The 24681-nt window shown below is 39.8% G+C and overlaps 2 protein-coding genes across 2 annotated transcripts in view; both read left to right on the forward strand.

Moving 5' to 3' along the window:
* Positions 1 to 2184: 2184 nt before the first annotated feature.
* Positions 2185 to 5715, forward strand: tbr1b (T-box brain transcription factor 1b; the record flags this gene model as incomplete). The annotated part of the gene is made up of 6 exons (XM_083776052.1): positions 2185 to 2885; positions 3204 to 3358; positions 3660 to 3781; positions 4122 to 4280; positions 4378 to 4439; positions 4881 to 5715. 6 exons carry the CDS (start codon positions 2185 to 2187, stop codon positions 5713 to 5715), a joined length of 2034 nt encoding a protein of 677 aa, XP_083632178.1.
* Positions 5716 to 7860: 2145 nt separating this feature from the next.
* The window catches only part of slc4a10b (solute carrier family 4 member 10b), a 40566-nt gene continuing 23745 nt past the window's right edge, over positions 7861 to 24681 (forward strand). Inside the window, exons 1-6 of the mRNA XM_083777407.1 lie at positions 7861 to 7997; positions 20298 to 20379; positions 21406 to 21534; positions 21835 to 21973; positions 22591 to 22751; positions 24473 to 24658. Coding sequence (XP_083633533.1) covers positions 7947 to 7997; positions 20298 to 20379; positions 21406 to 21534; positions 21835 to 21973; positions 22591 to 22751; positions 24473 to 24658 — 748 coding nt within the window. The 5' untranslated portion in view covers positions 7861 to 7946. The remainder of the gene's footprint in view (positions 7998 to 20297; positions 20380 to 21405; positions 21535 to 21834; positions 21974 to 22590; positions 22752 to 24472; positions 24659 to 24681) is intronic.

Consider the following 24681-nt stretch of genomic DNA (forward strand, 5'->3'; position numbering starts at 1 on the left):
GGCCGCAGGCATACCCAATTGGTTATGGCCGCTGGGCCAATAAGAGCAAAGTATACTTATAGGCTAATAAACAACATGCACTAGGGGGAAACATACTAGGATAGTGCACGGTTGATTCAACAATTGGTTTGTTCAGGGAAAAAGCAAGCCCAGTTTGCTTATTAAAGATCAGTGATGGAAGTGAACCATAATCCTGTAATGAGGAGTGGAGGGTGGCCTCTCCAGCTTGGGCATAGGCAAGCCTGTGCTTGCATGTTTCACAGGAATAGATTGCTGGACCCTGTAGCCCTGCTGTAATGACCTCTCTTGTTAGCCTGGCGCATGGCACTTCATTAGAGAGACAAACCCCACTAGAAGTAGGCTATGGTTTGACTCCTTTAAATATACCAGTTTGTTGTTTTTGAGATTTATGGGGTGGTAAAAATCCCCCAACGCTAACAAAAGAAAAACCAACAATCAGATTGTGGACTGATGATATTTTAGCAACATTGTTTATACAGGCCGGGTATCCTCTCAGTAATTTACCCAAGCTTAACTCATAATCAACAATATACTGAGTTATAAGCATAAATATGTTTTGCGTGTATATTCCAGTCGCTGTCCATTCCAGTCCATAGCTTATCAGTGTGGGGACTGATACTCACACAGCTAATTTTCTAGCTGTAAATCTACAAATATAACACAATGGACCCTTATACTTGTACACTTTGAATTAAAACACTTGATTATGTGCAACTTCTATACTAGTTTCCAATAAATTCCAAATTGATCAACTCTTGATGTATAATGATACCAAATAAACTCAAAATAGACGTAATAGTTTTATGGGGGAAATATCAAATACTATTACAAATAGTCTTTTTAGAACCATATACAGTAAGTATAATTTTCACTTATTTAGCACATTTCCCCACATGATGGACATGACATGATTCATGTTGATATGTTGTGGAAAAACACGTTGATATGGTGTGGAAAAACACACCTTTGCTATATAGGTATCCTGTAGGTTATTTATCTTAAACTCCCTACACAATACATTTATTTTATACAGCATGCACTAATTCAACCATGCAGTCAAAGTTGTGCATCAGCTTTAGGGACAGCTTGAAGGGACATTTAAAGATACAGTGAGGTTTATATAATGTTACATTCTGTAAATAAGCATGAAAACGCAAATAAACACGGTATCCTACAAATTAAGCAATTTGGGGAAGATTGAGGATTATAGGCCTAAACAATGGCCGATGTTGACAATGGAGTGGACAATTATGACAACAATACTGCGTGGTCCTTTAATGATTCACTGTATTAATGTAAGACACTTTGAATGCTTATTCAATATAGGCGAAAATGAGGATTAACATTAATTATTTATTTATTATTTTAAAAGAATATATCCAAAACAAGTCCAAACTAAAAACATTGGTAGCTTTATACTTGTCTGCACTGAGATAGAGCATTTTCTATTGACAATGTGCACAGGGCAGGGGCATAACTTTAGGGCATGGTAATCAAATATTTACCAGGCCTGGGACTCAATAAACACATCTTCAGAGGAACGCCATGATTTCACGCTATATCACAAACATTTTAAAGCATCAAATTCACTGCCTGTCACTAGGCTGTCATTTTTAGCGTGTTAATAATATATTTTCGTTCGGTAGACATACTTTGGCACTCATAGCGCATAAATAGGTAAATAACGCAGGAAACTAGGTAAATAACCAGCAGTCACACGATGCTTAAATCGACTATATACGACTGAAAATATATATTTACAGTTAAATGTATATCGCCTGTATGTTGTTGTAGTAGGCCTATATAGATATGGATAAAATATATATAAAAATGGCTATAAAGCAATTTTATGCACACTGAAAATAAATCCGTTTTGAGCGTAGTCCTTCAGATTGCCCTAATTAAGAAGTGTCTAATTAAATTACCGGCGTGCGCTAACCAATGGCAGTACTTGTTTCATTAGCAATGCAGGAAGAGTGGTGTCGAGAAAATCCTTCCTGATTGCATGACGGTGTCAATTGGTTAATTTTCTGCCTTCCACAAAGTAGGCTACCTCGAACGAACCATATAGGAAGGCGTTTTCGTCGCCTTTAGTCAGGCGTGTGCAAAAGCTCGTGATATATAGGTTGAGCTAATAACGGAACGGTACTTCGCCATTGAACTATGCAGGTCGAGAATTGCATCTCGCCGGCAGCGAGTGATCTCTCCAAGAAATTTATGAATGTGGGCAGTGGCTACCCAAGCTCCGATGGATCATCTGAGCTGTCGTTGCAGGACCATCCTATTATATCTGCGAGCGACAACCTGGAGAGAAGTTCACCTCTGAAAAAAAACTCTAGGGAGATGACGAATCAGTCGGAGGCAGACCATTTCCCCGACTCCAAGGACGCGCCGGGGGACGTCCAGAAGGGAAAACTCTCTCCTGATCTTCACGGCGTCTCCGACATTCGTCATCATAATTTTGATGGATCTGCTGGAGAAAGGTATATCTTTTCTCAATCCAGCCAGCCGCAGTCAGTCTCCGCAGCTCCCAGTGCCATGTTCCCTTATCCGAGTCAACATGGACCAGCGCACCCGGCCTTTTCTATTGGAAGTCCCAGTCGTTACATGGCTCACCACCCGGTCATAACCAATGGAGCGTACAACAGCCTTCTGACCAACAGTTCTCCGCAGGGCTACCCGGCGACCGGATACCCTTACGCGCAACAGTATGGGCACACTTATCAGGGAGCGGCATTCTACCAGTTCTCATCGGCACAAGCTGGACTGGTCCCTGGGAAGGCGCAGGTGTATCTGTGCAACAGGGCCTTGTGGCTGAAGTTTCACAGACACCAAACAGAGATGATTATCACAAAACAAGGGCGGTAAGTAATCCACAACTATGTTTCCTTTGACAAACGCGTGTGATTATAGGCCTATTTATATATTTGTCAACGGCAATGTCAAGTATATGGCCTATTAGTACATACAAATGTAAGGAAATATCATTTTACGAATTCTAACTTTTCCAAACGGAAAGAAAAAGGAAAAAAAGTGGAAGAAATAAACGCTAGTTGTCTTCTTTCGGTGAAATATCATCTTAGATTCGTGCGCGGCTTAAACGCGTAAAAGTTTATTATAAGTTGTTGCGATACAGATATTTATACATCTGTTTTCTTGTGCTCTCATTTATTCCCCCACAGACGAATGTTTCCCTTTTTAAGTTTCAACATTTCTGGCCTTGATCCGACTGCTCACTACAATATATTTGTGGATGTAATCCTCGCTGATCCCAACCACTGGCGATTTCAAGGAGGCAAGTGGGTGCCATGTGGAAAAGCTGACACAAATGTAACAGGTATAGAACATCACGCATTTCAAAATCGTATCAATTAAAAACCTATCTATTGTGTCTGTGGTGGTTATATTCGTTAACCACTTTAGCCCTATTTTCTTTACTTTAATTTCGAGTTCGGCTTAATTGATGTGTACATGTGTCAGTGTGTGTGTGTGTGTGTGTGTGTGTGTGGGGGGGGGGGGGGCGGTATTGAAATGTCCATGGACAGTATATCCCTTTAAATGTAAACAATATTTTTTATTTTTATTAAACTATGTATAGGCCGTCCTAATTACATATTTTATTTATTATGTGTCCTCAGGAAATAGGGTGTACATGCACCCGGACTCGCCAAATACGGGCGCGCACTGGATGCGTCAAGAAATATCATTTGGGAAACTGAAGCTAACGAACAACAAGGGTGGTACTAACAATACGGGCCAGGTACATACACTTTTCATATATTGTCTATTTTTAGAGATGGCCTACTTTATGTTATTGGTGCATGTGCAACAGTGCAATCTAAATTGGAAAATGCAGATCCGCATCGCCAATCTAGAGGCGACAATGACCTCTACATATAATAATTTGTAATAATTTCCCCCCATGAATCATGATGGCTTCCAACTTCAAATGTGATTGTGCTTGCTTGTTTTACACGTGTCCAAAACGAAAATACTTTTGATAACGGAAAAATTGACCGGTGATCAAATTAATTCAGTAATAGTCTGGAATTCAGCATCGCTGTGAGATTATTGAAGTATTTATTTTGTTCATGTCCCAGATGGTGGTTCTACAGTCCCTCCACAAGTACCAGCCCAGGCTGCATGTGGTGGAAGTGAACGAGGATGGAACAGAAGATAGCAGCCAGTCAGGAAGAGTGCAGACTTTCACCTTCACAGAAACACAGTTCATCGCTGTTACAGCTTATCAGAATACCGACGTAAGACAACGATTATTAAACACGAGCTCCAAGACCAATTTATTCGTTTCTAAACAAAGCACAAGCAGCTCATTTTTATTTTATTTTAATTTCGCAGATTACGCAGTTGAAAATCGACCATAATCCATTTGCCAAGGGATTTCGGGACAACTATGACACGTAAGTATAATGTATTGTATGCCCTACTCGTTGCTTTTGTACAGGCCTACTCGGTATGTGCGAATTGGATCGGAATGATGTAGTCAAATTACTATTATTATTATTATTATTATTTTGATTGACATTTTTGATTAAAAAAAAAATCAAAGTTGGAATAGCTATTTAATTAGTATTTTCTATTGGGTCAAATATATCCTCATTTAACAGGAGCACAGGCTAATATAAACCTAAGTGTTGTGCTTTTATAATCAAAGTAAAAGAAAGAAAAAAGTTTATTACACTTTATAATGGAACTACTTTCAATAGGCCTATAATGATTTGGGTTTCATTCCCATATTTGTTCTCAGTCGCTTCGTTTCGAGGTCAGTGAATTATAACATGCACTGCGGGTGGCTTATAGGCCTACGTTTGTAAATAGTTTTTGGCTTTCCATCTTTTCAGTGTCTACACAGGCTGCGACATCGACCGCCTAACTCCATCACCAGGTGATTCTCCGCGCTCACAGATCGTGCCTGGTGCGAGATATGCCATGACTAGCTCGTTCCTGCAGGACCAATTTGTCAGCTCGTATGCCAAGTCCCGCTTTCACCCTGGCGTGGGGAGCGCTGCTGGCACGGAGCGCTGCAGCGTCCCACTCAGCAACAGCTTGCTCTCTCAGCAACAAACCGAGGATCCCGCCGTCGCCTCCCCGCAGCGATGGTTTGTCACCCCTGCCAACAACCGACTGGACTTCGCAGCCTCGGCATACGACGCCGCTGATTTCGCCGGTAACGCGGCCACCTTGCTGTCGTACGCCGCGGCCGGAGTGAAGGCTCTCCCCCTGCCGACCGCAGCTTGCTCCAACAGACCTCTGGGTTATTACGCGGACCCGTCGGGCTGGGGCGCGCGCACGCCTCCCCAGTACTGTAGCAAGTCGACCTCGGTCCTTTCTTGCTGGCCCACGAATTCTGTCGGGAGCAGAACGGGCACAAACTACCTAGTGGAGGACGGATCGGACGCCATTCCAACGGAGAGGTCCCCGATTAATGGCTCGGAGGAGGCGAAAGCCAAAGACTTGTCCGAGTCTAGCTGGATAGAGACGCCATCTTCGATCAAATCAATTGACTCAAGTGATTCTGGCATCTTTGAGCAAGCAAAGCGGAGACGAATTTCACCGTCTGCCACACCAGTTACAGAAACGGTGTCTCCGTTGAAATCTGAAATGTTAGCGCCAAGAGAGTGTGAGAAAAATTGCACCAAGGACATTAGCTACTACAGTTTTTATCCTCATAGCTAAATATTCCGTTCGACGCGTCTATCTATCGATCTATCGATCTATCGATCTATCGATCTATCGATCTATCTATCTATCTATCTATCTATCTATCTATCTATCTATCTATCTATCTATCTATCTATCTATCTATCTATCTATCTATCTATCTATCTATCTATATCTTTATTTCTACATCATGGAACATTGAACAAATCAAGGTGGCCAAATCACTACCGAAATGTAAATGTTTCCATCACTGACCACCTGCACCTTTTATTGGGTGGGGGTGTTTTGTTGATTAAATAATTTTTAGTCAGAGGATCACTGTAATATATGAATATAATGTACATAATATTTATCAGTTGGTCATATAGTAAATTGATGTAGCCTACTGGATTAAAACTTAATCCCTGCAGGCCTCATGCCCTCTTAGTAGGCTAGTCGAAAATGTTAAAATATATTACATTTATACATTATGTCCTTGTGTAGCATATAGCCTACTACTGGCATAATTTATTCTGCCAGTGGGGGGAAATATGTAGGCTATTTTGTATTATAGGCTACCGAATGTTATTGATCTAACCATAATCAGATCAAATGTAACTTCATAATAGATGTGTAGATAATGTATCAATGTTGATGACGTAATCTTATCATCATTTTCATTTGAAGGGTTTCTGGGACTTCATATTTTTCATAGTGTACGAGTATACGATCCATGTTGTTTGTGATAAGCTTCCGTATCTGTTATGTGATTGAAACGCAATTCAATTGGAAAGATGCAACTGGGCAGCGTGGGCAGCTTGCCCTTTAGAGTCCTGTTAAGATTAGGCTACATTTGAATTGAACGAATAAAGTAATTGGCTAATGTTTACTTTGGCGATTCCTTCACGGTATTCCTTCCCTAAAACAGTGATTGTGATTTAGGCGAGAGGTCACCCACATTTTGCGCATGCACCTGAGTCCTGACCCATTACCGTTTAATGTGAGAATTCCAGGCCTATAGGCTATGTTTTTTACTGATAGGCCACTACACCACTTACTATAATTAATTGTATAGGCTATAGATTTATCTTTATTTATTTTCTTTCTTTTTCTCTTTTTCTTTTTATCCCTTTTTATTTATTTTAATCGGACAGAGTTAATTGCGGACCCTGGCCCGATCCTGTCTCCATGGGGTGAATAATTCATTTTTGGGGTGAACTATCTCTTTAAGATGTCAAAATGTCGAAGTCTCAGTGTGATAATATTTATATTGTTAGATATGTCACCTGCATATTTTTGGTATGGTATCAATATTCAAGTGAATTTAATTAAATTCCTCATGCCCCCCCCCCCTCAATCCTCCATGAATTCCGGACCCACTTCGAAAAGTTTGAAGTTTAATATGTATGCAGGCACAATGGAACAAGTGAATGATTTTAAACACAATCAATTTCACCCGGCCAGTGCAGCCACATTCTGCCATAAAATAGCCTATTGTGTATTATATGCGAGTTATCTACTCTGAATGGTGACGTGGTCACGGCTATAATAATTACAGCACCCCGGCCTATGTCGGAAAGGGCTGTTTATAGCCTGTTGTGTTGTATTGTGCTGATGCTGCCGACTGCTCAATGTTTCTCTTGGACATACTAACTACACCAGATGGCGCTAAATACTTAAGTTTTCTCTATACAAGGGTTGATGTCGAGTAGGATATACATTACAACCAGAAAAACACATCTATTATGTTCTCCGGAAGATAAACATTTGATTTACATAACCTAAGTAGGCTATAAAAGACACCACGTGTCTCACACACACACACACACACACACACACGCACACACACACACACACACACACGCACACACACACACACACACACACACACACACACACACACACACACACACACCAGCAGCCACCATGCACCATCATTCAACACTATTGAAGACCATTCCATTTCCGTTGTAATCTGTCCAAATCTGTCCTTTGAGGACATCCCTCATCATGTTTTTTGTTTCAGACTGCAGCATGCAAGTCAAGTCACACTAAACATCAACATGCGCCCTCTTTGCGCGCTAACAATGCTGACAGAGTATAGGTATAGGATACACTACGTTACATAAACGTGTGTCACGTGTTGATGTGTGTGACGACGTGTTCGCTCAATCTCTCGTCAGTGTCGCGCGTGCTATAGACCCGATAAACTCATCGTAGCCTTGCGCACTTTTGCACAGGCGACGCGTCAACTTTGTGAAGTGAAGATGGATAGGAATGACCAAAGTGCTCAAATGCGGAGCTCACTGCGGACGACGGTAAATATAGCTATAATTGCTTGGTGCATGTCATTCAGCTTTACTTATTAGTATTACTTACTAGTATTTGAAACCAAACTGACCGGCGGTGACCGGTAAATGAGTAAATCACATCAGTCTGACTATATGAAACAGACAATTATTCCCTGCAAAATCTTTTTGTAGTGTGGTTTTGTATTGTTTAGCACTAGAATTTCGCGGCCGCTTCGCGGCCGCTCATCCCAGAGTTACTTTGCCGCGCACTATGGGAAGAAGGAAATTGCGGGAGTTGACTCCACATGTAGTAACGGATGGGTTATTAGTTATTATTATGTGTCCTTATTAGTGTAGTGTAGTGTAGTCAACAGTCTCAACACGTTATGGCTCATACACACTGCCCGGTATTTGCTCCGATTATGCTGTCGGGGAGCATTTTTGGCGCTAAACCCCTGATCTGACGTTACTGGTAGATCGTGATCTACCTTTTGGCCAACTCAACCTTTTTTGTCCCAGGGCACACTTTTCATAGCCTAAAAATCTCGGGGCACACCTAGATATACGGTTTGTGTACACTGTATATACCGGTGTGTATATATAGTAAATATATATAGTAAATATAATATATATATATAAATATATATATATATATAGAATATTAGTGGTCCATGACATGGAAATGTTTGAGAACCACTGCTCTAAAACAACATTGGACAATGATGTTTGACAGTCAGCAATATTGTTGCTTATTCTAGATTTATTTTCTGACTTTTTCGGATTTTCTGACTTGATCTGGCCTGTTAACATTTTCATAGACCTGGTTGCTTGTTTCCCTTTCAGTCAATGTGGCAACCCTGTTGACATTTAGCTTAGCACACAACAGCTAGGAGGATGCAGCAGGCTGATGCCGTCATGTTTAACAGTATTTTGCGCAATTTATGTCCCCGAATTTATGGATATGGACTTATGGCTCCATCGCTGCCTCTTTCTTTAGTAGAAGCTGACGTCCTCTCCCACCGCCACCGACGTCAGCTGTTCATTTATCTCCTTATTCATACAGCTTTGAGCTGAGAGAAGCTATAAAGCGCCTTTTAAATATGACAATGCTGTATATATATCAGCTGCACAGTTCAGGCAAGTGTCTGTGGCATATGTAACTTTAACAAAATAGGTTTGACAGCTTAAATCAGGGGCGCTGGAAGGTATTTATACCAGGGGGAGCTGAAGGGTGGGAGAGATATTGCGGCCTAGCGCAGCGAGGCAGCGCGAATTTTTTGGGGTCTTATTCGGGTATAATTGGCCTAATAATGACTTATTTAGGACCTAGTTAACCGAGTTAATCATAATAACATTATTGACTCTTATTGTGTTGTTGTTTGGGTTAGATTTCTTTAAACCTGGTGCAGGTGAAAGTAAAACTACAATAGGTTTTTGCTGTCTCGTCATGTTAGCTCTGATAGACATGTCAAAGAATTCTCCTCTCCACCAGCAGGGGGTGCTGGAGCACCCTCCGCACCCCCCTTCCAGCGCTGATGGCTTAAATCCGCTAGGCAGTGTTGTGTGTGTGTGGGACAGGGGGTAGTGGTGTGTGTGTGTGTGTGTGCGTGCAATCAGAAGTACTGGCAGTAGCGAAATAACAAACGCGATCTGTCTAATCGTAGTAGTTAGGCACAAACCAAGTACTTAATGTAACTAAGACATTCGCTGAGCGAGCTATATTTTAAATGCAGAGATTTAGAAGGAATAAGCGAAATGGTGAGGCGACTGGGTTTCTCTGCGGAGTGCGGAGAGGGGAGATCCATAGGGGAGATCACATTACAGCAGCCAAAGAGGGAGGGGGGTGGTGGGGGTTGCGAACTGTTTTTCATGAGCACATCTTTTCATTGGCTAGTTCGCTTGCGCCACGTGACAACTTCTCACTTGTTAATATAGATAATTTTAAGTGTGACTGTTTGTGTCAAGTATATGGACAAGTATAGTCTACTCAACCTGCAGTCAAAGCTCAAAGTATCTTGGTCAAATATCCTAATAGTGAAAGTTGCTTTGTCAAATGTGTAGGCCTATACTCCAGTCAGACAGTATGGCTACAGGAGAGACTTGCTTTAAACATACTCAAGTAGGCCTATTCAAAAGTACAATAATAGTGAATAGCAGATACACCGCCCACATGCATTGTGATCTTGTATGTGCTCTTTTCATATTTGAAATAGGACTTAAGTGGTTCATTCATATATATATCTGAAAATACAATACTCAGAGTATATACTAAATTATTTTACTTCATTACTCGAGTAATGACATCACTGGCAAAATAATAATACAAACGTTTTCTAATGCAACGTTTGTTTTGGGTGACAGAGGGACGGTATATAGCTTTTCAATTCCTCAATGCTCCAACTGTCATAGTTCAATTATGTTAATTGAGTGTTAAAGATGTAACTTATTGTAAAATGGTAGGCCCTATATGACTTTTTTATCAATTCTATTGTATTCTTACTACCTTACTTACAATTGGGGTGGTTGTATTTGGTCTCCCTGCTCTTCTATTGAGACATTTACAGATGTGTCTAATTTTGACACTAATTTTGGCCTAAAGTTCAAAATTACATTTCTCCCCTAAAGCAAGCAGGAAGGCTAGAAAATATGTCCATACAGGTTAAAATTTGGGGTAGAACATGAACTTTATATGCAGTTTCATTTGAATTAACACTGATTTACTACATATAAAGCAGGTAGGCCTATACTGAATGTTAAAATTGTATACATATTTTCCATGGCCTGGCCAGAATTCACCTTACATTTCTGCTCACCAGTTTTATTAAAGTAATAAACTAATATATTTTTAGGTCAACATTCCGTTCTCCTCTGCTGAATGTCAAAGTTTGGTGAGTTGCATATTATTAACAAAACAAACAAAGAGATATAGCACACACCAATAGTACGGAGGTGCTGACCACGGGAGATAAACTTGAAAAAAGGAAGGAGAGGTCGCACAGCTCGTATAGTCACGATGCAACAAACTTTTTTGACCAATGTTTCAGCAACAAAATTTCTTCTTCAGGGTATCAATACCCTGAAGTACCAGGTACCATACCCTGAAGAATCCCTTTTGTTGCCGAAAAGTTGGTCATTTTTTAAATAAAATGTTTTTTTGCATCATGACTACAAGCTGAGCGACCTCTCCTTCCTTTTTTCGAGTTGCATATTATTACCTGTATTTCTAATAAAATAATTTAAACATTTGATGGATTTGATAGGATGACCAGTGCAGGATGACTTATGGCAGAGCAATCAAACCCTCACCCTCTCTGTGCTTTTATCACCCCATCAACTAGAGCAAATAATGGCTGGGATGTGATTGTATTACGGTATTACGGTTGTGTGAACAGGCTCAACAGTTTATTTCAACTCCTATAGCAGTGTTGATGCAAGCCAATGCTCTACTATAATGATACATATATGTGCACATCCCTGTAGTGCAGCCATTCAATATAAGTCCGTCTTTTATAAGAATCTGGTCAGCAGCGGTGATGTCACTGTCATAATCTTATGTGGGATTGGTGGGTGACAAAATGCTCAAACAGAGCTTTGTTCAGCCAGCAGCTCTAGTGGTTACAGTAAAAGAGGGAAAAGACGTCTGCTTAATATCTATCCTGAGGACAGAGGCACCTACAGCTTAACATTCACCCTCCACCAGCAGCACTAATACACATAATATATATAAACAGAGGACACCCTGTGGAGCGGTTATGGCTTCTGGACACTTGGAGGTTCCACGTCTTTATCACCCACAGGCGATTCCATGTCTTTTTAACACTCAGGTAAGACTGAACTTTGGACATCATATGATGTTGGGTTAATTGGTTCTGACTGCTACTGTGAATTGTCTGCTATATTAATAACCTCTTCAAAACGATGTCATCAATGTGATTGATGACAGATAGGTGTGGGATGTGGGTATATGTAGGCTAGAATATGTGCACATCGTAAAAGTACGATTGACTTTGTATTTGACGGAATTGACGCTAACCTGTTAACAAATCATAAAAAATGTCTAAGAAGGAAGCAGAGGTAGGCCCTAAGCTTGCCTTTGAATCCTTTGACAGGATGGAGGATAAACATTTCACACTGCAAAAGACATATATTGCTACTTTAATGCATTTTAGCCATAGCCTACAAACCTACAGTACTTTATTAATTAATTATAACTTCTATATTTCTTTGGACAGTGTTGAAAATGCAGCAGTTGTTCTGACTACAAGTCTGGCCAGTCCTTTTATGATTGCCTGAAATGACCTGGGGTGTGTCATTGCCAATAATTATGGCGTCAACTACAGAGTGGCAATGTACAGTGTTTCATCAGTGTAACATCTCTACACTTACTTAACACAATATTATGTAAGCTTTCAAGAGTACTACAGACGAAAAACACTTAAAGTCCACACTAATTATCCATAATGTATAAATGATGGATAAGACAACGAGGCCTTTTCGTGGAGGGGTCAGAATACAATTTCAACTGTTTTTCGTCTGTAGTAGGCCTACTCAGTGTGGTGCTTGTTGGCTGTGAGCGTAACTTACTTTGTGTGTTCAGTCAGCTTTTAATCAATTTGGCCCAGAGTGAGCAGTCATCAGATGTAGATTGCATGCTGCCTTCATAGCTGCTAGACCAAACCATAATGTTTGTAAACAAACAGATAGGGAGGTATTTCCGGTTGGAATGTCTATGGATATTTACACAATATAGATAGAAAGTGTCCAGTAGTTCAGTAGCCTACTACTTTATCTCTTGCTAAAAATAAATCCAGACTCCTTTGGTAGAACTGGCAGACTCTAGCCAACAATGTCTCTAACCCTCCTAATCTAAAAACAGGAATCTGGATTTAATCTGCCCTTTTCTTACAGGAAGTTTATCCTGGAAACATTTGAGGATTACTGTCCATTTCATGCAATAGTACATGAAAGCCTTAGCCTGTGCAGATAATGATATTTGTACCACTGATCCTGCCAAAATGACCATAGCCATCTGTAGGGATCAGACCCAAGTGTCTGTCACGTCAAGTTATATCACTTGGCCTGCTGTTACACGGATGCTTGACTTATGGTCTTATCCCGGAGTGGCTTCTCTTTTTGTCTCACTATTCTCATGTTGTGTGATCTTCATATATCTTAGAATAGATATCACACTGATTATGTTGTGGATAATATGTTCACAACATCTCTTTGATCTTTGATTAATCCACTTCATTAAAGCACTCATGTCTTCATAACAGTTTTGTGTAGTATCTATGTTCATAAAGTTTACTAACTCTTAACATAGTCGCAAATTAGGATGGCAGTAGTTATTTTATCCTTTGAGGAAAGGGCCCTATAGTGATGCTGGTACATATTTGTATTTAATTTGCAATCCAGAGTAGGTACAGTAATAGCCACTGCCTTATGATGATAGGTGGTCAAAGTAAGGGCAGAAGCCATATAAACATATCACTTTTATATTGAGCTCAGAAGCTCATATTTTTAGTTTTCAGAAACAAGCACACGCAACATGAACACAGAACACATTTCATATTGGCTAATGTGGTTTATTTTAGTAACAAATAAACACATGGACAATTTAATCCGAGCAGGGACTGTGATGCCCTAGTATCCAGATTATAAACATCAGTGCCACAGTCTTACCACCCTGATCTAGCCCACGTGGTGTGGCAGCTGTGCATCATTATGCTGGTTCAGCTTTGTATTTACTGTAAGTAGCCAAAACCTGAACTCAATTGTTCAAATAGTGACCCAGAGAGTATCATGGTGCTTTTACTTTACTTTCTTATACTATTATGTATTCTACTCATCACTCTTCCCCTCTTAATTTTTGATGGATATTACATGAGTAGTTGCCTAACATACTCACTGCAGAATAGTGTCTATTTCTCTATTTCATTGTATTTAACACTTCAGTTTAAACACACTTAAGCATACTACACAGACTCATATTTTATCTCTCTGTGTTGAGCTGCCAAATAGATACAATAACATTTGGTAAATGCATTGTGAATTCATTTGGACGGGAATCAGGAAGTACTTCAAAATAAATGCATGTTGCAGGTCAGGAATAGCTATGTTAGATCTAGACCAGAGGTTCCCAACCACTGGTACTTGTACCTACCACTAGTGGTACTTGAGCCCCCCTCCGCTGGTACACAGAGGAGTCACCCAAAAAAGGACGATGAAATAATTATATATGTTAGGTATAGTTCTTCTGACCAAGTAATTGGTTGAAATAGGCTATCCAGTCGTGCTGAAATGGGCATGATAGCACACCTATATGCGAATGGATTAATTACATTAGAAATATCATCAGTTATGCTGATTAGTGATTAGACTGAGTTTTGTCAGAGCAGCATCATTATTGGCTTAGGAATGGAACAAAAAGGGCAGGTATACGCTCCTGTATTTGAACTAAATAAACAAATAATAAATGTTATTTATTATGGTGGTACATGGAGAGCCAAATATTTTCTTAGGTGCACTTCAGAAAAAGGTTGGGAACCAATGATCTATAATAGATTCTAGACAGTACTGCTCAGATAGCCGTAGTAACGTTATCTGAGGTCATGCACTCTTGTAATCTCACAAAAGCCTTCTGCTAAGGATTATGTCTTTTTCATGTTTGCGGTCATGTCCTTGCTTGAATGTGTGGAACTGGAAACATGTTGCTATTACAGCATTGTACAATTGGGTACTTAGACAAGACTGCAGCACGTGCAGGTTGGTAGAGGAGAAATGTAATGGGTGCTCTAATCATGATAACAAAATGATATGCACAGTCACAGTCAAACAGTTTAGCTGTTGCTCTGTCCTTCCCTCAATTCTATCACTGTAACTGTCGAAGGTTGTGACAATGTTAACTTGTACCCAGGTATCAAAGTCGTCCCGGTAGCACAGGTCTCCCCGCCAGGTCAGGTAAGGTTATTGTGGCCTCCTGGTGTTTTTTCCATGGCCTCTAGGGAGTGTACGTGCAAAGTTTCAGGTAAAAACACGAATTGGCCTGTTACAGCGACATTATGAGGCGGATTTGAGGTGTAATGGAAAGCAATGTTAGCCAATTAGGATGGAATATGAAACATTGGACAGATCCGTCTTGAACACATGACTATAGAGATACTGTGTACCAATTTGTGTCATGTTTGTTTGGACAAAAGTAAAATAAAAAAATGTGTTTTGCTAAAATTGGCCTCCTGGTGGCACTATAAGAGGCCCATATGAAAAATTAGAGGGTGCAAATGTAGTCTCCGCCAAGCCGGTCGCTTTGTTGTTTGTTATTGCTTCTGGTGTCAGGGCAGGGTGAATGGCTGAGCCACTAAGGCACCCCAATGATTCCATAATCATTTTTTGCGTGGCTATAGTATGTAGGACAGGAATGTTCAATCTTTATAGTGGTTTCATTAGGTAAACATTTTCGTCTGGGGAAGATGATGTTTCCTTCAGATTCCTGAAGCCAGATGCCTTTCAATTAGTTTCCATGGAAATGGTGTCGTTTAGTTAGGTAATGTGTTAGACTACTGTGACTGTAATAACTGACTGATAATTGCACTAGATACATCATACATGTGTTTATCCTATTCCTTCCATTTCCTTTTCTTGTCCCTTTCTGGAAAACAACAAAAGATGGAGTGGTGGTCAGAGCTTCCAAGCGGTGGGCTTTGTATCCATCTTTGAAGGGTGTGTAGCAGCTAGTGGTCGAGATTATTGTCACCGCGTTTGATGCAGGTGATGTGATGGTGGAATTTAGGAAAGACCGTTTTTAGATAATTCCGTTTGCCCAAACATACAGAGATTAGCTGTGTGTGTGTGTGTGTCCTCCGCAGACCGCAGACAGACATGTAACCCAGCCAACATGGCAACCCGAAAATGGCAACCCATGTCAAACTGTCAATCACAGCAGTATAAAAATTACATCAGTTCCTACACTCCCCACTCGGGTTTCAGGCTGCTGGGGACTCTGGAGGGAGGAGCAATGGAGGAGGACGCCGACCCCGAGAGCGAAATTCAAACCGACAAGGATGCAAGAGGAAAGGAAAATAAAAGGAAAAGAGCTAGAAATGGAAATAGCTCAGAAAGTGAAGACAGCTTTGAAGGAAAGTTTGTCATTGGTATGAAAACTGTCTCAAAGGTTGATGGATCTTCAGGGATCAGCGGGATGTGGGGAGTTAGAGTGCGAAGACGAGTCATGCGAAATGGAGAAGGAACCAGAATGCATATACATTGCAAGGGAAAACATTATGCAGGGGCATTAGAGTGTCCTAGAAGGAAAAAGGAAGCAAATGTTAAGAGGATCAGAGAGAAAAAGGGAATCTCGTATGCTGAGGCGGTGAGGAGAAAGGAAGGGAAATGTTGAGAAGACGGGCTGTCAGGAGGAGGCAGCAAAACACAAAAGGAAGGAAAAATCAAATGGAAATGGGCAAAAATTTTGGATGGACAAGAGGAAGTTCCTTGCGTTTATCGCGATGGTTATCAACTGTGGAAAATCAGAGAGGATAAAGATGGTACTGGATGCGACCAGGAAATTCCTGGACATCGAGGACATAACAGGAGAGGACCGTGATTATACCCCGAGGGAATGGTCTGGGCGTTAGAGTGGTTGAATATTTTTGCAAGGGGATATGGTGAAGGGCACTGTAAATATCTGTCTGTCTGAGAATCAAAAACTCTTGTACAGTAGGTGGCGGTATGCACCTTTATGTTGGTGCGATCCGCCATAAAACGCAGAGAAGAAGAAGAAGAACACTCCCCACTCCCACTTCCACCTCCATTCAAGATGGCTGAATTGTTTGGCATCGCAGCAGCAGGTTCCTAGTCTACACTACTGTGCTAATGATTAATCCCTTGTTACTCATTGGTGAGTTTAGGTTTGGTGTCATTTTCATTTGGATCAATTGGTTAACTGTTTGAGTTATGAGTTTATATTGAAAGATTTATGTTTGAACTTTTGGTTGAATAATTAAGATTGATATTATAAAATACTTGAAAGCATGCATGTAATGATATATAAACTGTTAATAGAAAAATGATTAAAGAGGTCAATACTGATCACATCGAACTCTTTACTCATTAATAGTTTTATTTGATTTAAAGTTGTACAACAATGATTTTTGAACAAAATACTGATTTAGACACCTGGCCTTGCAGGTCAGGTTTTTGTGTCCTTGAAATGAATTTCCCTTTGGATGGTTCTGGTACCGGCTGGTACCTGAACCTGGCGAGCCGACCCGGATCTCGACGCCCCCTTCCCTCCACAAATGTGGTAAACTTGTTCTCCACACTGGAGAGAGACTGAATCCCCCTTGAAACATAGGAACAGACTCACGTCACTTTTTTTTTTCTATAAATGTTCAAAGTAGTTTAAGTTCTGTTTTTTCAAGTCAATAATATGTCAGTTAACCTTTAACCTTTAACTATAATTTGCCTTATACCAACCTTGATTAGTTATCCATTGCGCCACTTGCTACAGACAGAAACAGTTATTCATGGTTTTCCGTTCTTTGAAAGCTTCCAATAGACTATGCATGTGACTAGTGGCTGAATGAGTCATACTTTATCAATTAAAGTGCACTGTTAAAGTGTGAGGTGCATATATATATAATATATATTATATATATATTTTTTTTTTCAACTTTGTTTTTATTTAGGGTTTACACTACAGACATATTCAAATAAACAAAAGCAACAACAACATAGTACAAAGACAAACTTCACAACAATCACATAGAAACACAAATCAAAACAATGTAAAATATAAAATAAAACAAACTAATCATATAAATAAAATAAAGAACTCAAATAGAACCTTTGCTTGGGGGTACCTTGGCTTTAACTTTTCCATTCTATTATGTTTCACCTTTTCCATTTATATAGCGACCATTTCTTTGCATTTTAGGTGCATATTTACTGTGAAACCCAATAAAGTTGTTTGTAAGTAAGTATTGCGAGGGAAAGTCCTCGACCAAGTAAAAGAGCAATGCAATATAAAATACCACGAGAAAGACGGAAGTGGAAGCTGATAGGTACAAAGTCACAATTTTTATTTTAATACATAGAAAAATCAATGTTTATTTGAAATACTAAAAGCCCTAAACTTACTAAACAAAATCTTAAACGATTTAACGAAAATAACAACAAAATTAATAACTCAATCAATAACTCAAAGCTACTGTGGTTGAGACGCTGAGACGTTCAGGGGGAAAAGCAGCCTGGGGCTTGCTTCCGGGTGCTCTCATCTGCAATCACAAAGAATGGAAACCACGATTCTACAGCTAATAATAGGTCGGCGAAGTACTGCTTAGATCGATTACTTACAGACGAAGGCAGGTATAACCCTGCCTCCAATTCTGAACACCTCTCTCCAGCTCTCCGTCCGCCGTCCGGGTTCATCTCCCTCCACATTCCGGGTCCATTCTCACTCTCAGTCATCTTTTCACCATGATCATGTAAAATGACCACTGAATTTATGTGATTGGTTAGCCGATTTGCTACATATGATGTAAATTGTCAAAAATTGTCATTGTTAATGGCAAATGTCAGACGTGAAAGGACGAAAAGATGTATATCCCCTCAAGAATCACTCATGTGAAGTGAGGTGCGCCCTAGATGCCACACAACGTCACTTCACACAAGTGTGATCTTTTTCTTCCCCAAAAAACTTTTTGAGTGGTGCAACCACTCCACTCCATGTCCCTCCCTATGTCCTAACCTATGTCACAATGTTTAGAGTACCAGTAGGGGCAAAAGTGGAGAGAGAGAGAGAGAGAGAGAGAGACTGACTGACTGACAATGTGGGGGGCACCTACTATGTCATAGACTTGGTTGCCACATGACGTCACGAGGGGCACACACAAAGCCAGGCGTTGGAGAACCACTATACACTAATTGTAACAGAGCCTTAATTTGTATAATCGGTAACACAGTAAAGAAGTAGGGAAGGGGCCCGGTAGTAGGGAGAGTTATTAGGAAGAGTTATTGTGTGTGCAAACTGTGCATATAGAGCCTATTTGTTCAATGGTACACGCTTGAAGATCAGTGAAGCTGATGGGTCGAATGTTAAAGTAATTGTCTGACTTAAATTTCAATAAACAAAGAACATTATTTAGGAATAAAGGTCACTGCACCAGGAGCAACGCGAACAAGCAATATACACCATTGTTTATTTGTCATGTCGTATCTGGACAATAATTCTATACTATATCATGCTATAATCAACTACATTCTGTGCTAAGTAAAATGTTGGAGTCTGTATGTCTGCAAATACCTTGGCTGGTCAGGTGTGAGAGGAAGTTAGCATACTATTGTTCAACAAGAGGCCACTTGATTCTGTATGCATCTGCTATTCCTATGTATGTAAAATCAACCACACCCAGATTACCCAACTGTTTGATGGAAAACTGCATATAATGTCCGGTTGTAAATTAAATAGGAGGTCTTATGGCAGGCTGACCATCGAGGTGGTTAGTCTGTGGTGTGCTCCCGTGGCACACAGCATGCATGGCCACGGGGAAGCTCTCTGCTGTTTTTGGTCTGCAATAAATACAACTCTACACTTCAGCTCATCTCTGCCTGCGTGTTCCTTCATCCGATCGTCTGAGCGTCTGAGGCTTTGATGCCTGGTACTCTTCGTCCTTTTTGTCTCTATTTAGTCTAGTTGTAGTTAGTGTATGGTATAAAATATACTTCAGTCACACTACCAGTGTGTATGAACCTTAAAGATGGAGTGCCACAATTTTTGTATTTTTCCAGTTTTTCATGTGTCTGAGGTGACAGTACTTCATTAGACACCCTGGAGTCGTTTTTATGTGCAATGATGTATTCCGTTTGTATTTAGGGTTTCTTCCTGGAGGCTGAAACCTTGACAGTCAAACGTGCCAATGAAAAAAACGGTAATATAGTGACATCACATTATCAGCCCCTCCTCTAACCCCTCCCCCTTTATCATACAACTACAGCTGTGTGGGTGCGGCTTAAGTTCAGGTGGATCACCACCAATCACCACCCACCAGGCAAACCAGGCATCCTTAATGATCTGGTGGGGGTGCCCACATAAAAACGACATTTTAACAAATGCTGTATACTTTTTTGAAAAAATTCTTCCTCCTTATATAACAACCTGATGATCATGTTTTAGGGTGGAAAAAAATCATGGCACTCCATCTTTAAGCCTGAAGGGGGGATTGAAGTGAGGACCTTCCAGTTACCAGATAACGAGTTCTACCGAGTAACGTGCTACCTTTTACTCTGTTTGTGTGAATGTGTGTGTACGTGCGTGTGTGTGTTCAACAGAGGAACGATGATGAAGCTGTTGTGGACAGAGGAAACCAACCGAACCACCCGAAAACCAACTTTGAGCAGGAAGAACTTGAAGGTAAAAATATAAAAGCAGACATTGATAATTTGAATACTACAAATGTTCATTAATAGGGTTTTACTAAATGGAAAAAGAAGTCCACTCACTTCTTGCTTTTACAAAATATACTGTATTTAAATATAATGAAACACAAAAGTACAAAACATTCTACAGAACATAACAAGAGAAAAGAAACACAATCCCCCATTGAAACCCCACAACTCCTCCCCCATGTTTCCTTGAAGGACCCCCATGTGTCCTTGAGGGAGAGGGTCATCAGCAAAATGAAAACAGTTTATCAACATTAACAACATATCAACTTTATTTTCAGATGTGGGTCTGTGGCCAAATTCAATTTGAGGGTCCTATGTATTGCACAGCTTTGCAACTTATTGTATGACCAACTGATTTGACTATCTTCTTACTGTATATTGCTGGTTGGCGGAGGCATACAACCGCAATATGGTATTTTTTTGATATTTTGTATTTCTTTCTGACTTTTTGCTTTACAATCATTTTGTATGGAACTGTATGTCTTTGAATCTTCAAGCCATACTACTGAATGAGTCAAGACTGAGTCACTGAATCTGTGAAACGGGAGTTGAGTTTTGTCAATGCATCAGATCTGGTCAGCCACCATATTCAGTTTGGATTAATAATATACATTGTGTATATTAAAATAAATCTTTATCATTTCATCACAGTTAAAATGGCCATGGGTATAGTATGTATAGCAGAAATCCATCAAATATAATGCAAAGCTTAATGGAATACATTAAGTGAATGCAGCCAGTGTTTGATTTAAAAGAAAATAATTTCCGATTGAATCCCAATAAACAGCTTACATACTGTAAAGCTCAACTATCATAATTATGCTCCAACAAGGTCAAATCCTCAGTGTTAATGTATCCATTTATAACTTTGAGAGTGTATAAATGGAACCAATTGGACAATTACGTTATGGGTCCAATTGGTTCCATTTATACTCTCTCAGAGTTAGATTAACACTGTCTCTGTGACTGTCTCTGCGTGATGTCTCCCCAGGCCACCGGACCCTGTACATTGGTGTAAATGTCCCGCTGGTTAGCACCAGACGCCGTAGCCATCGCAGACATCGCCATGCACAAAGGAGGAGGAGCAGAGAGGCGGAAGGGAGAGAGTCTCCTGTTTACGGTACTTACGGACTTCAAAGATTGTCTGATTTTCAACCAGGCGTCTATGTTTTGGCCATGTCATTATAAGATAGCATTTTCAAAAAATGTTAAATGAAAATGAAAAACAAAAAAGAATATTCATCATATACGGCTGTTCTTTATGAATATTGATTATTGCTTTTTATCCTCATCGTCATAAAGCTGCATTGTGCAATATTTTATCTACAATATCGTGCGCGCACGTGTGTGTGTGACGTGCGTGTGATGTGTGTGCGTGTGCGTGTGTTAGACCTAAACCTCCGCTTCCCTATGCCCATAGACACACCCTCTCACAGAGTGCAGTTGTTGCTCGGAACAGATGATGATGATGAGGAGCACCTTCCTCATGACCTCTTCACTGAGCTGGACGAGATCTGCCTGAAGGAGGGAGAGGACTCTGAATGGAGGGAAAGTGCCAGGTATGCCAGTCAATTTAAACAGCCGTGGAATAAGTCCAACTTTTCCCATTTGCTGAAAGCTTTTAGTTGGTGAATGGGCCTGTGTCACGCTGTAATCCCTCTCATTGTGATGAAAGATGTCAATTAAGCTAAGTGATGTCATCATTACAACTGATGAAATGTTAACTACACTGCCTGTACAAGGTACCTACTACCTACCTCTCTGTGACAACTGGGAATATTTATGCACAGCCACTGTTTCCTAAACAAATGTTGTTTTCCCAAAAATGATTGAACATACTTTACGTCACCTGGTAAGAAGTACTTTTTATAATGAGAGATAACCAAAAGTGTAAAAGGAGAGTAATGTGTAAGAGATAGAAAGAGAGAATTAAAGAGAAACACAGAAAGGGAATGGAGAGTATGGTTCATGCATTTGTAGCTATTTTGTTATCCATGTGAAACTGACATAAATATAAGTAACCAAATGGACCCTTGCTGTTGCAGGTCCATTTGGGTACATTTACACACTCTCAGATTCAATGTAACACTCACGATTCTAAAGCTTAGTACAGATGGCAGCTCACTTGCCTGTCACTGAGACCCACTAACCAATGTGACATGAATGCTGGCTGCAGATGGTTGAAGTTTGAAGAGGATGTGGAGGATGGAGGAGAGAGGTGGAGTAAGCCATACGTGGCCACGTTGTCTCTACACAGCCTGTTTGAGCTGCGCAGCTGCATTATCCATGGCACCGTGTTGCTGGACATGAGGGCCAACAACCTAGAGGAGATCGCAGGTATGCAGCTATTTTACAGTGTTTGTTAATACCAAGCTCTTGCATCAGGATTAATATTGTACAGAGCAATTTTGCGTTGCAATTACTAAGTGATGAAATTAGGTGTGAAAATAAAGTTGAGTCTGTACTGTATACGGTGGATGATCTAATGCTTTTTTCTTGCTATTCTTTTGTATTGTTGGTGATATATTAATTGTGGGCTCGCCACAGCGAGCACACAATAGTTATTGCCAGTCTATCTTTATTCTTTATTCCAATTTCCGCTCTTTTTTTTGTCACGTAACTACTTCCGCATACTTTATACTAGAAATTTTGTTCAAACTTCAAACTGTTCAGCTCTTTGCAGTTATTTATTTATGCTTGTTTTGTTTTTTTTACAAAGTTTTATACTTTTTATACTTTTTAACTTTTTAACTTTTTTTTACATTCTTTATAGTGAGAGTCGATGGAAGAAAGGTCCCATTTTTCACAGTTAACTTTTTTGAGCTCTTATTACTCCGTCATACTTTCACTTTGAAACTTCATTCACACTTTATAATGTTCATCTATCTTTGAACTTTAATTGGTGAAAAAGTTGTTTTGAAAAGGTTTATACTTTTTAAAATATTTAACTTTATTTATAGTTTTTTCCTTCCATTGACAATGTATGGGATTTATCTCTAAATCAACCTGACTTTTGCAGCCTCATTACTCTGGCATACTTTGTCGTAGAAACGTGATTTAAACTTTAGAAAGCTCACACGACTCTGGACTTTTTGTGCAATTGGATGGCCTTTACACAGCTCTCGCAAGAGCACGCACGCACGCACGCACGCACGCACGCACGCACGCACGCACGCACGCACGCACGCACGCACGCACGCACGCACACACCCTGTCTTCCTATTGGCTGGCCTTTACACAGCTCTCGCAAGCGCACGCACGCACACACACACGCACACACGTTTATAAAAAAAATACTTTCATAAAAATTTAATAAAAAAAAAAAAAAAAAAAGAATTAAAAAGAATTAAAAAAAATTACAAAAAAAACAAAAAATTAAAAGAAATTAAAAGAATAAAAATATAAATAAAAAAATAATTAAAATTAAAAAACATGAAAAAAATTGAAAAAAATGAAAAAAATGAAAAAAATGAAAAAAAAAAAACTTTTAATAAAGAACTTAATATATATATTTTTTTTTACATTTAAAGAAAAATCTTAGACCATTATCAATAATCATTGTGTTTATGCTTTTAAAGATAGGCCTATATGCTATTTGAACCTTCTTTTTACATGTAAAAGTATGCTATTTCTGTTAAGCTCATGAATGCTTTTATATGTATACTCCATTGGATTGACTCTTTTTTTTCTTTTTCTTTTTTACCTTTTCTTAATTCATCAAGAATACATTGTAAAGCATTATTCATACATTACAAATCATTAGTAGACAGTAATGCTTTACTTACTTTATTCTGCCACTTTTTGGGCATCATACTACTTCCACATACTTTATTCCGCTTTATGCAGTTATTTATGCTTATTCTTTTTACCAATTTTTATACATTCTTTTTTAAACTTTTCCTTCAGCTTTAATACATTTTCTACTGTACATTATATACATTGCGTCTTTTGGCGAGCCCACGCAGTTTCTGCAGGGAACTGCTTTCTAGTTATGCCATGTTCTTCCCTCTCTGGATAAGAGGAGTCTAAACTCCATATAAATCTGTGCATTTCCATAGATATGCTTCTAGACCACCAGGAGCTGTACTCTCCACTAGGGGATGCGATCAGGAAGAAGGTGCGTGAGACACTGCTGAAGCAGCACCATCACCAGAACCACAAGAAGCTGGCTAACCGCCTACCCATCGTGCGTACCTTCGCTGACATGACCCAGCGGGCATCCGACCAGCACCTGGACAAGAACAGTGAGGCCTCTCATACGGCACTG

The sequence above is a fragment of the Protomyctophum parallelum genome (genome assembly GCF_964188405.1).
Source record: "Protomyctophum parallelum genome assembly, chromosome: 11".
Classification (NCBI taxonomy): Eukaryota; Metazoa; Chordata; class Actinopteri; order Myctophiformes; family Myctophidae; genus Protomyctophum; species Protomyctophum parallelum.